The following is a 12813-nucleotide window of genomic DNA, read 5'->3' as shown; positions in this document are numbered from 1 at the left end:
ACAACATTTACATTGTCATAATAATTGGTTATTGATTATTGATTTATAATTGATTATTGATTTAACCAATATTTAACCAATAATGATCTAGGTCCATATTTCTTTATATTAAATTCTGAAATCCAAAAAGCTCTTAAAAGCAACAGAGTTGGCAATATCATTCAGTGGCCAAACCTGACCTGAATTGACGTGAGCCTAGTTAAGTCCTTATTTATCTCACTTGCCATGCATAGTCCTATGTTTTGGTGCAGAAACATAATGTATTTCATTGTGGAGTGATGTCCCAGATCCCAATGGAGGCATTAAATATTATATGGTATATGTCTCTTATTATCTTTCCAAAGTCTTCCAGATTCTGAATTCTGAAGTGTATCTGGCCCCAAGGGTTAGGGTAAGGGATTGAGGACCTTAATAAATATATTGAGAGGCTAGGTGGAGGGAGGGTGCGTCAAGACGTGAAAGAGCTGCTATGTAGGAGAACTAACTTCTCAACTGCCGAGTGACAAGAATAGCAATATGATAGCTTTACATAAAAATATGTAGGTAAATAATAGGAGAAACAGAGAATAGAGTTGAAAGGGACTGTCTTTGGGAAGTACACTCAGATAGGCAGACATGTGACAGAGGTTTACTATTTTTATTATAACCCTTCATGTCATTATTTGATGTTGTAAACTATGTCTTATTTTGATGGAAAATAAAACTAATTAGGGAAAAAGTCAATCCTTCTTCCCTCAGGAACCCACAGGGTAGAAAGCTGATAAAATCGGTATTTACTTCAACTTGTCTAGTTAAAGATACATAGCCCAATACAAAATTTCAGATCCACTTCAAATATCTGGGGAAATGCTCAGCTTAGCGAGGCTCACTCAGATGCACATTAATTAACCATGTGCGAAATGTCATCACAGGAAAGCACCCACCCATTTGAAAAAATCCGGATAAAACTATAAAACTTCTTCCTGGGGGGGCATGAGGAGGAAACCCAAGCATCTTTACTCCTTCACTGTCATCTCCCACAGTTCAATTTTATCGCTTGGACACAAGGCTTCCAAGGTCATCCGGGCTGTTTGACAACGGAGATGCTAACGAAGCTCTGGACATTAGGCAGTCTTTGCCTAAGGTTATTTGGTTTCTTTTTTGCACATGAATTTTTTAAGTGCGTATTTATGAACCCCTAATTTTGGAAACATGTAGGAAATTACAGATGAGGCTCAGGCTTTATTCACATGCATACACTGTACAAGTTGCACTTTTATTTGCTATTTTGTCTTCATTGGACATCAAGGTAGGGAGCCACAACATTTGGTAATTTAAAGTAAAACAATTATGGCAAGAAGCTGCAATTCTCATGAGAGATGCAACTGTGAAAACTGGCCCAATACCTTCTACGTCTCGATTTAAAAAATGTGTTGTTGGAACATGTGCACTCTCTCTGGCGAAGAGTGGAAAGTCAGTGTATGTGTAGGAGTTGTAAGTGTGGGCTTCAGGGTCAGAAAGACCTGGGGTCAAATCCTTGCTCTGTCACTTATTAGAGATGTGTCCTTGCCAAGTTGCTTTGCCTCAGCATTCTCTTGGTAAAGGGGGAATGTAATAGTGCCTCCCACTAAAGCCAGGTCTCAATCTTGCACTGTTCCATTTTGGGCTGACACCTCTTTGATGTGTGGGACGCTGTCCTGCAATTGAAGGATGTTTAGTAGCACCCCTAGCTTCTCCCACTAGATGCCAGTTGTGATACCAAAAATGTCTCCAGGCATTGCCAAATGTTCCCTGGGAAAGGAGTATAAAATCACGGAGAATCTCAGCACTAACCCTTCAAATAAATTAAAAACCCTCATCATTCATGCTTTGTAAGGTTTTCATAAAATAATTTATGCAAATTGATTAGCATAGGCAGACATTTGGTAAGCACAAATGTGCATTGGGCTTTGTATTTTTATCTCGAATATAGACAGTGATCATAGGGAAAAAAACACATAGAAAAGGAATATGTCAGAAAAAACAAGCAGACACCAGTTTCTCACATTATAGAAGGCCAACACTTGAAAAGGCTTAAGAGATTATTTTTAATAATACGAATGAGACAAGGTCAAATATTTCTTCCTGAAGGAAGAAAGTGATAGAACCAGGACAAAAATGCGTAACTCTGAACTGGTCCGTACTGAATACTATGTGGGCCGCTGCCATCAATATCTTTATGGTGGGAGACTAGCTCATTTGTTATGGAAACGTAAGAGGAGAAAATCAAAGAATTGGTGAAATGCAAAATGCTCTCTGTTCCTTTCTGTCAAGAATTAAATATGGGGGAAAGGATGGCAAATTTTACAGAAAAGTTAGCCTATTTTTCAAACCAGGATTGGCCGACGCACCATTTGTTTTCAGCCATTTTTTGGAATGAAGGTAACTCTCCAGCATCCTTTCATTGAACAGCATGTACCCTATCGGTTCGGAAATGATCACATCTACCGCCTCAGGCAGCGAGACTTCTTCAATTTTCCCTGGCAGAACAATGATCTTGTCTGAGAGGTGGTTATTTTTCACTAACATCTGAAAAAGATTAAATAGGGTACGAGTATTATCGTTACACAGAATCTTATGAAACATAAGTGTTACAGGTTAGGGATCGATGGCGTGGTAGGAAGAAGAGGTTAAGTGGCGTATTTGTTTCTATAAATACTTAAAAATATTTTTCCTTACTGCACAAGTATTTCATATTTAATATAAACCAGAGGATACAGATATGAAACAAATAAAAACACCTCTAATTGTACCACATACAAATAATAACTATTAGTAGTTTGATGCATACGCTTCTAGACTCTTTATAAAAACATAAACTTGTACGTGTATATGTATGAGTGGGGTGTGTGTGTGTGTGTGTGTGTGTGTGTGTGTATGCATATGAACTTTTCGGGGGGATTGTTTTTTATTAATAGCTTCAGTTTATTTCCCATTGTTCTGCCTGCAATAAAGATGCCAAAAAGTTCTGTACAATAACCTTGCATGAATTAATGATATTGATCCTTATTAAATTATCCCTTGATCTTTTGATTCCAAAAATAATACCACGTTCATTAACCTGTCGTTAGAAGTACATTTTACAGTCATGGAGTCATTCTTCTTTGATGTCCTCTGTATTCTATTTAATAACTTCACTCAAAGGAGGGACCTTGAAGAGAAATGTACTTACTATATTTCTAATATACGTCTTCTTAATGCCAAATGTGTGACCTTTTCTACATGACCCAACATAAACATACACAGCACACTCCTTTTCAAGTCGTGGTTCCCTGAGACATTTACATCTTTGCTCATTAGAGTTATACATAATCAGGGACCTTACATTTTGTATTTTCATTAACTTGATCCCTTTCCTCATCCTAAATGCAGTATACGTGAATTTATCATGATTCAGTTGTCAATTTCTGATCACTTCTTCACATGGCTTGTGTATCTTTCACCTCAAACCCTATCTTCTAGGGTGCTGCTCACCTACATGTGCCCTATAAGCTTACTAAATGTCTTTTCTACTTATACTTTAAAAAAAAAAAAATCAAGTAACCTTTGATTCAAGGAAAAACAATAAAGAAAACTATTTGAACATGTCACCCCTTGTCATCATTTACCCATGCACAAGGACCCTTGGAATTCCATTTATCATCATTCCACCCATGGAAATCAACTTCACAGGACTATGTGGAGACAAGGCCTAAAGGTTAAAGCTTTTGGTACCCTGCTTTTCTCTGAATATTCTCCTCTCAGGAGAGTCCATTCACATGCGTGGTTCAGCAATGGGTCCATTGTGGATGACTGTCCAAAGTTCACTCTCACCTGAGCTCCAGCCATCACCTAACATTTCTACCAACATGCTTTGTTATCTCCTTAGTATCGACAAGAGCCAACCTCAGCTTCTTCTTAAAAAACTAACCATTCCCTTAAATTTCCTTAAAATCTTTATATAATCTTGTCTTTCCTTGATTCTGTTTTGATCACTAACACTATAATCCTCAGTATCCTGGAAACATACATAGTTGCTTCCCACAGACAATTAGCTCTATTTTATTGTTATTTCTGCCTTTCAGACATCTCATTTCCACGTTTTCCTTTCTGCCTGCACCAACTTGCCCAGTTCCTAATAGCTTCAAATCTAGAATTTAAAAATATCATTTATATAATGAAAATAATAATAGTAGTACCTACTTCATAGGCCTGCTTGAGGCCAAAACAAAATAAAGCATATTAAGCGCTTAGGGCTAAGTATTAAAATTATTATTGTTACAGTATTATTAAAGGAATAGAGTTCACTAAAAACGAGAAATGCAAATGAGCAAAAACACGAAACTAAAAATCACTTATATTCCCATCATGCAGATGTAGGCCGGGTATATTTCCCAGAAGACATTTGAGTGTATCTCTGTTTATAAAAGTATATCATACTTTATAGTAATACTTCATAATCTTTTTTTCATGTAATATGCTTTAGACCAGTTTTCTGATTTTTCTTTTTTATATCGTGACACACTTAAAAATAACAGTTATTTTTATGGTACCCTAGGGTGAACAGGAAAGGACATTTGAGCTGGGAGCTCATGCTACACTAGATCCTGAGCAGCTCCCATGAGGACAAAGATCATCAAAACTCAATGCCTGGCATGCTTGTTGGGAGGCTCTGTTTTAGACATCTTTCCATGAATAGCTCTACAACACATTTTTTATTAGCTATATAGCATTTCATAGATGTACCTTGATTCATTTAACCAACTCTGTGTTATTGGATATTTAGGTTATATCACATTTTCATTATTATGATAGTGTACTTTCAAATAATAATACAATTGAATCTGGGGACATACTTCCCACTACTTCCTTCAAAGTTAAAGGGTATGGAACTTTTAAGGGTTTCTGATTCACACTGCTCCATTGCCTGCCAGAAAGGTGATTCCATTTCTAAATTTCAAGCCCTTTCTAAATTCTGCTTGTGGGATGTGATGTTGTCCACACGTCCTCAGTGTATAAAATAGCCTCAGCAACAAGATGTTGGCAGGGAAGGTTTCTGTCTAAATTTTGCCGGAGGAACCAATATGATAAAATATCCAAGTGAGCATGAGATACACTCTGTGTGGAGAGTTTTCAGAGAATAACCCTAGACTCTTGAACCCTCATGAAGACCAGAGATGTAATAAGGCTTCAGAGAGAGGATTTCATGAGATGTCAGGAGGGCAATTTTGGATTCATAGGAAAAAATTCTGAGTCATTATTCTCACTGGTAAAGACGAATATACTGCATATGTGGAAGTGAGCAACCAAACAGGTCCGCCAGCAGGTCACAGTATCTTGTGACTTCATTTTTTTTTTTTTTACCAGACTCAAAGAATACTAGATCCAGTGAATGAACATATGGATCCTAGTCACTCTTCTACCATCAAAAAGCTCCGTGACCTTGGGAAAATCACTTCAACTCTCTAAATTTTAGGTTCTCTCTTTGCAAAATTAGAGTTTAAAACTAAGTCTCCTTCTAGTTCTAACATTTTATGATTACAAGGAAGCAAAATTTCTCCAAAGCACATTCCAGGAGTCCATGAATATAAAGACTTCATGATCAAATAATTTTGTAACTTCTTTATAATATACATCCCTCTTACAAATTCAAAGTCCATTAGCATTTTAATGGCTTTAAGGAATTCTACAGAAATGAAACTTTTTGGCCTGGTGAAATCAAAGACATCCAAACTTATTTGAATACTTTGTAGTTAATTTTTCCCCCCTGAACATTTATCAATCACCCATAGATCAATCTTTAGGAAACAATGAAAATAGTTATTTGATAATCCTAGGTTTGAATATAGTTCCTTGACACATATTTGAAAATAGGACATAAACTCAACCAAGAATAGCTCAAGACACAGAAGCAGCTAATTCCAGACATGACACATTCTATTCTTTGAATCAGTCTTGCTGCCTTCCTTCATCTTTGGTTTACAGGATTCTCAGTAGAGATAATTTTGTGTCACTTCATATATCATTCTTCAAAACTCAAACTCAGTAAAACTATCCTCTCCAGGAAAAAGTAAAGTTCAATTTCTGTCCCTCCAAGTGCTGGAAAAGGTCCCTAACGAGAAGGAAGTCTCCATTACCCACCATATTCACAGGTATTTTCTGTGACCTGGCTCTTCTCTAAGAGTTCAGGACAGAGAGAGATTCCAAATAAAGGCTCTACTCCCAAGATACCATCAAGGTACAGGTAAACCCATACCATATCCTTGTTTTGATCCTGTTTCCTTGTTATTACATTGGGTTTCAAAAGCGTGTGCCAATAATCCTGTCACTTGTATCAGTTGCTTAAAACACACACACACGCACACTCTTTAGATAGTAGCAGCAGAATTTACCCTTTTACTATCACAGTAACTTCCAAGATAGATCAGGGATATCAGGGTATCCTGCTGTTCTTATTTCATTTGGGACGTTTTTCATCAAGTTGCATATGTTAAATATGTGTAGTTTATTCATGCCTGTTCAGTTTGGAAACTTAATTAGTATTAGAGGCTTTACTACTGTGTTTACCCCCAAAATAAGACCTAGCCGGACAATCAGCTCTAATGAGTGTTTTAGAGCAAAAGTTAATGTAAGACCCAGTCTTATCTTACTGTAAGTAAGATCTGGTCTTAATTTACTATAAGTAAGATGCAGTCTCATTTTACTTGTAGTAAAATGATATCTCATTTTACTTATAATAAAATGAGACTAGGTCTTACATTAATTTTTGCTCCAAAAGATGCATTAGAGCTGAGTGTCTGACCAGGTCTTATTTTCGGGGAAACACGGTACACAATATAGCAATTAATTATATTCTATCTCAAAGCAGTGGAAAGCGCAACAGTTTGGGAGGTGAAAGACTTGGGTGTTAGTTGTGGATCCTCTACTTCATAACTGTAAGACTGTGGCCAAAACCCATTAATTTTTTGGAAATCTATTTCTTCACCTATAAAATGAGAATAATAATAGTACCCATTCCACAGTGTTATTTCAAGGATCAAATCAAATGAGAAAGTACAGAAAATATGTCAAAGAGAATATAGATTAAATAGAAGAATTTAAAGAAAAGATGATAAAGCAACAGAACTGAGATTAAAAGGGATATTTCAGACCCAAGGAAACCAATCAAGAAGCAAAACAACCTAATTACAGAATAATACATAACCAGTATCCAAGAAAAGAATATATGACATTTAAACTACATATAACTGTTTTGGAAAACTATTTGGCATGATTCAATAAAGCTAAAGACGTACTTATTCTGTAGCTTAAAAATTTCACCCCCTAGAAATGTACATTTTAGAGAAATTCTTGAACAAGTGTACAAGATAACCTGTACTAATTTTTTTACAATAATATTGCTAGTTACAAAATAAAATTTTAAAATTAAGTAACTGTTGACAGGCCAATGAATGAATAAATGGTGGTATGTCCATACTATAAATACTACTCAACAGTGAAAAAGAAAGAATTAGAGGTATATGTGTTAACCTAAATTATTTCATAAGCAGAATTTTAAGGGGGGGGGAAGCAGGTTGCTGAAGAATACATGGTATGATTCCTTTAATTAAAAAAAATCAAATGTATTCAAAAGTAAACTGTAATGATTAGGATACACTAAATTATTAATATATTTTTTTATATTCATTTTTTATTTTTTATATTTATTTATTTTTAATTAAAGTTTGTTGGGGTGAATATAAGAGGCAACCAACCAAATGGGAGAAGATTATTTTTTAAAACTCTTTTTTTGTAGTTTTGAAGTTTTTAAAATTAAAGCTTAGTGGGGTGACAATGGTTAGTAAAATTATAGGCTGTGGAGAAAAAGGAACTCTCATACACTGTTGGTGGGAATGCAGATTGGTGCAGCCGTTATGGAAGACAGTGTGGGGGTTCCTGAAAAAAATTACGAATAGAATTACCATATGACCCAGCAATCCCTATCCTGGGTACATACCAAAAAAATCTGAAAACATTTATCCCTAAAGATGTATGTGCTCTGAGGTTCATTGCAGCTTTATTTACAGTGGCCAAGGCATGGAAACAACCGAAGTATCCTTTGATAGATGACTGGATAAAGACATTGTGGTACATATACACAATGGAATACTATCCTGCTATAAGAAAATATGAAATAGTGCTATTTGTGACAAAATGGTTGGATCTTGAGATTATTACACTAAGTGGAGTAAGTCAGACAGAAAAATGTCGAGAACCATATGATTTCATTGACATGTAGGATATAAAACTGAACGCAACAAAGAAACGAAACAAAGAAACAAAAACTCCGACACAGACAATAGTTTAGTGGTTATCAGAGGGTAAGTGGGGAGAGAGTGTGGTAGAAGAGGGTAAAGGGGGTCAAATATATGGTGTTGGAAGGAGAACTGACTCTTGGTGGTGAACACGTAATGTGATATAAAACTTTTACAGTAAACATAAAACTCAAGATGTTGGTAACTTCTGAGAGTGAAGAAAGGGAATTTGGGAGAGTCATACAAGAATTTTAATGCATAGTTATTCTAGCTCTTAAATTGGGTTGTGGGTATATATATGTGTGTGTGTTTATTTTGTTAGAATCCTTTATACCCTATATTTATACTCACCTTTATTTCTGTATGCATGAAATATTTTCTAATAAGAAATTTAAAATTATGCTATTAATAGAAAAGTTTGAGATAATCATAATGAATGCAAATTAAAAAGGACAAAAAGGGCAAATTAAAAAGGCAAATTAAAAAGGATTTCTGCAATCAGAAAGAAGCTAATAGAAAGGGAAAAGAGATTAAAACAAAGCAGCATAAAGGTAATCAATGTCTCAGATGTATAGAAAAATAGAATGGAAAAATCACTCAAAGATCTATTAAAAGAAAATTCCCCAAAAATAAAAAAAATGAATTTGTTAACAGAAAAAAATACATAGTGGTTATAGGACTATTTAATACAGTAATAATAACTTGGAAATATATTCTGCTCAATATTTTGGCTTTAAAGGAAAAAAATAAATCCTAGGGCACCCGGGTAGAAAAATAAATAGCCTTAAAAGTGAAAGAAAGCAGGCTGGCATTAGACTCCTCTATAGTCACATTCACTTTAAAAAGACAATGGGACAATGTCTACAAAATTCAGAAGAAAAAAAATTGTGACCAAAAGAAGATTAAATGTAGAGAAGTTACTATTCAACATTTTCAACATGAAAGAATTCAGGGTATATAGCACCCATAAACCTACAAAAAATCTACAAAAAATGCTTTGCCAAAACAAAAAAAGAATCTATATAATTAAGAGATGTATTAAATTTTAAAAAAGGTAATAAAGAAGCTATAATACAAAGATTAATAGTTAGAAATAAGTCCATTTAATTATAGAACAAATACTAAAAAAATGCATGAATTTTGTTTATATTTCAGTAAGAAAAACATTATAACTTGAAAATATAAAAATATATAACACAAAGGGATAAAAGGAAGGAAGAGATATGAGAATGACTTCATCTCTTTCATAGGAAGGCGTGAATTTTTATCATAAGGTTAAAAAAAGAACGATTCCAATTTTCTTATTGTTTTCTGTAACTTTAAAGGAATTCTTTAGAAAGTAATTTATGCATGAAGAAGCTCTTATTTAAAGTTGAGCAATTTCTTTTTTACCTCAGTGTCTTTTCCTTCTGTTAAATTCAATAAAGTTTGATTTTTATTTAATACTTTTTATTTAAAATATAACAGATCATATAATCTCATTTTCCTTAAAGTATTTCTACCTATTCTTCTCTTTGCATATTTGCACAAAAATGTCTGGAATGCTATTCATCCAGTCTTGATGATGATTATTATTATGGTGGTTTAAAATTTTTTTCTTTGTTAAATTTTTCAATTGCTTAGTTCTTTATCACAAGGTAATATAAAAACAGCAAAGTGATTTTTCTTTAAAGAAAAATATTAGTAAAAGCAGAGATCTAAGACTCCTCTCTTTTCTGAGACTCCACAGAAACACAGGAAATTATCTAACTCAGAAAGAAACCTTACCATGCATGTACATTAAAAAGAGATAGCAAAGGAGGAGAAAGTATGAGGAGATTTTAGAAGACAGACAGTAGACTGGATTGCATTAACAAAGAAAACAGAACACATTATTCTGAGCCCCTAAATACCAGAGCAAAGAAAGGTTTTTCTGTAATAGAGTCAGGAAAAAAAATCCAAATTTTGTGTCAGCAAATGCCAAGAGCAGAAGCAGCCTATGCAACTACCTTGTGGGCTAATCCCCACTCCCTATCACCTCATCCCCAGCTTTAGGTATATGGACTCTGTGAGGCTGACATCATTGGGTTTTATACCCAGCTAAAGTTCTTAGCATTGCTTTTTTGATATGTCTTAGTAGAGATTTTAGTGTGGAAAATGAAGCTGGAAAGAAAAGCAGAGAAGATCGTGGGGTAACTGGATTCCAATTTCAGACTCTGAGTGAAGAAAACCATGAAGGGAGTACCATCCAAAGTTCCATTCCCAGGATAAAACTCTTATTGTGGCAGTAGTGCAGGTTCCTAGGCTACCAGTGAGCTATACACCCATTTACTTTATAGAGACCCTTACTTGTCAACACATCCTCCCTACACTTAGGCAAAGGCTTTGGTCTTCTCTCCCTTACAAGAGAGAGGCCTATTGGGCACACAGACTCACTATCTATACTAAGCAACTTAGTTCTTTACTCTTCAGCTAAGAATGAGTAAACAAGAATCTCCAGATGTTAGAGGAAAACAGCATAAAAGAAAAAGTTGGAGATTAACACAAGAACAAATAACTCCAAGGAAAACAGAATATAACTATTTTTTTTTTAATTACTAACCTTAGAGAGGAGAGATTTTATAGCCATCAAACAAGAATAGGCTGCTATAAAATTAAGAATATGATTATTGGAAAATAACTCAGTTGGTGAGTTGCCAAAGTTTAACACCAAGATAGTGATCTGTAGATAAATTTGAGGAAATGTCATTGTAGAGCAAACTCAAACAGATAAAATCCATAAAACAATAGTCAAGTAGATGTGGACATAATAGTTAAATAATAGAAAAAGAAAATCTCAGAACTCAAGAAAGAGATTAGTCTTTAGACTGAAAGAGTCTACTGAATTTGAAGCAGGGTGGACTAGCTCTAAACATTAGTCCGCGTCTAGATACGAGGTCTGATAATTAAGTTTGTGAACTTGTTGCAACAATGTGGCTAACCTTTTTTGACATCAGAGGGATTATGAATTTGTACCAACTGGACAGTTAACCAGATTTATTATTTGGAAGTCTGAAAAGGTTGTGTGAAAAGTTAGACGACCTGAACTTTTTGCCAACAATTCATGGCTCTTGCTTCATGACAATGCACCAACTCACAGGACACTATCTGTGGGGGAGTTTGTAGCCAGTAAACAAATAACTGTATGGGAGCACCCTTCCTACTTACCTGATCTGGCCCCCAATGACTTTCTTTCCCCTAAAATAAAGGAAATATTGAAAGGAAGACATTTTGATGATATTCAGGACATCAAGTGTACTATGACAGTTCTGATGGCCATTCCAGAAAAAGAGTTCCAAACTTGCTTTGAAGGGTGGACTAGGTGCTGACATTGGTGCATAGCTTCCCAAGGGGAGTACTTCGAAGGTGACCATAGTGATATGCAGCAATGAGGTATGTAGCACTTTTTCTAGTATGAGTTCACAATCTTAATTGTCAGATCTGTATATCATGGCAAAATTTGACAACCTTAGGAATAAAGGAAAGATCCCCAAAGCTTTCAAAGTTAAAAAAAACAACAACACATACTTAGCTAAGTATTCTAAACCTTGACAAAGTATAAATAATATAACCAAACAAAATTGGGAGTGGTACCTCAAGAGGAAAGTTTCTCCTCTGTTATATTGCGAGTCAACAGTATATCCAAAGTAGGTAATTCAGGAAACAGAAATATGCGTATGATGATATACAGTTATGATGGCAATCAGCTAAAGGAATTAACTGGAAATTCAGAGCAGTTCACACTAGGAAACGTGTGATCAGGCATGAGTGGGTGAGTGGGAGATGATTACGTTTTATTTTAGATCTACGTATATTGCTTGATTCCCTTTCCCAGGTGTACAGTTACTACTTTAATAGAAAAACAGATAGTCAGCAGTCAGTCCCCCAAACAACAGTATACCTGGGCAATCTTTCTTTTAGCCCCATCCCTTAACGGGCAATTCTGAATACCTGCTCAGACATTTAAAAAAGCAATATTAACCTGACTGTTAAAAAGTTCAATGGCTTTGGTTTACTTAAATAGAATATTTAAGCTAAACTTCTTTGCTAACTACCCGTTCTGATCCTGTCATTTTATATCTCAGGAAACTCAGTCCTAGGGAGGTCAGTGTCCAACCTAAGGACACGTCACAAAACAGTGGCAGACTTGGACGACAGTGATTATATTTATTAATGTGTTTCATCAAGTTTAGTTCATTATGGTGATTGGTGATAGTAGCATTATGGCGTGGCCCCTTCCTGAGAAGGGTCTGAAGAGCAGGTATCTATGCTGTCTCTCTCCCTTTTTGCCTTTCCCTTCTTCAGTACACACCTGCCTCCTGCCTCTAATCAAGGTGATTACAGCTCTGAGCACTGCATATGACCCCTCATGGGCCACTGGTGCTTAATTATCCGTGTGCAGAAAACAGGGCCTTCTGAAGTCTGCTAAGAAAGAGTAAATGGGTCCCTGGGGGAACCAGCCAGAGATGTGATTGCAAAAACCCTTTGCAAACAAGAACGAGTT

General features: G+C 35.3%; 1 protein-coding gene across 1 annotated transcript in view; it reads right to left on the bottom strand.

Annotated features, from left to right (window-relative positions):
• LOC117031516 (histone-arginine methyltransferase CARM1-like) overlaps positions 1–12813 on the bottom strand; it is a 223458-nt gene that overhangs the window by 38123 nt on the left and 172522 nt on the right. Inside the window, exon 6 of the mRNA XM_033122012.1 lies at positions 2370–2547. Coding sequence (XP_032977903.1) covers positions 2370–2547 — 178 coding nt within the window. The remainder of the gene's footprint in view (positions 1–2369; positions 2548–12813) is intronic.

This window comes from Rhinolophus ferrumequinum, chromosome 12, assembly GCF_004115265.2.
Source record: "Rhinolophus ferrumequinum isolate MPI-CBG mRhiFer1 chromosome 12, mRhiFer1_v1.p, whole genome shotgun sequence".
Classification (NCBI taxonomy): Eukaryota; Metazoa; Chordata; class Mammalia; order Chiroptera; family Rhinolophidae; genus Rhinolophus; species Rhinolophus ferrumequinum.
Note: the sequence above shows the minus strand (reverse complement) of the source record. Positions and strands in the feature narration are given on the sequence as shown.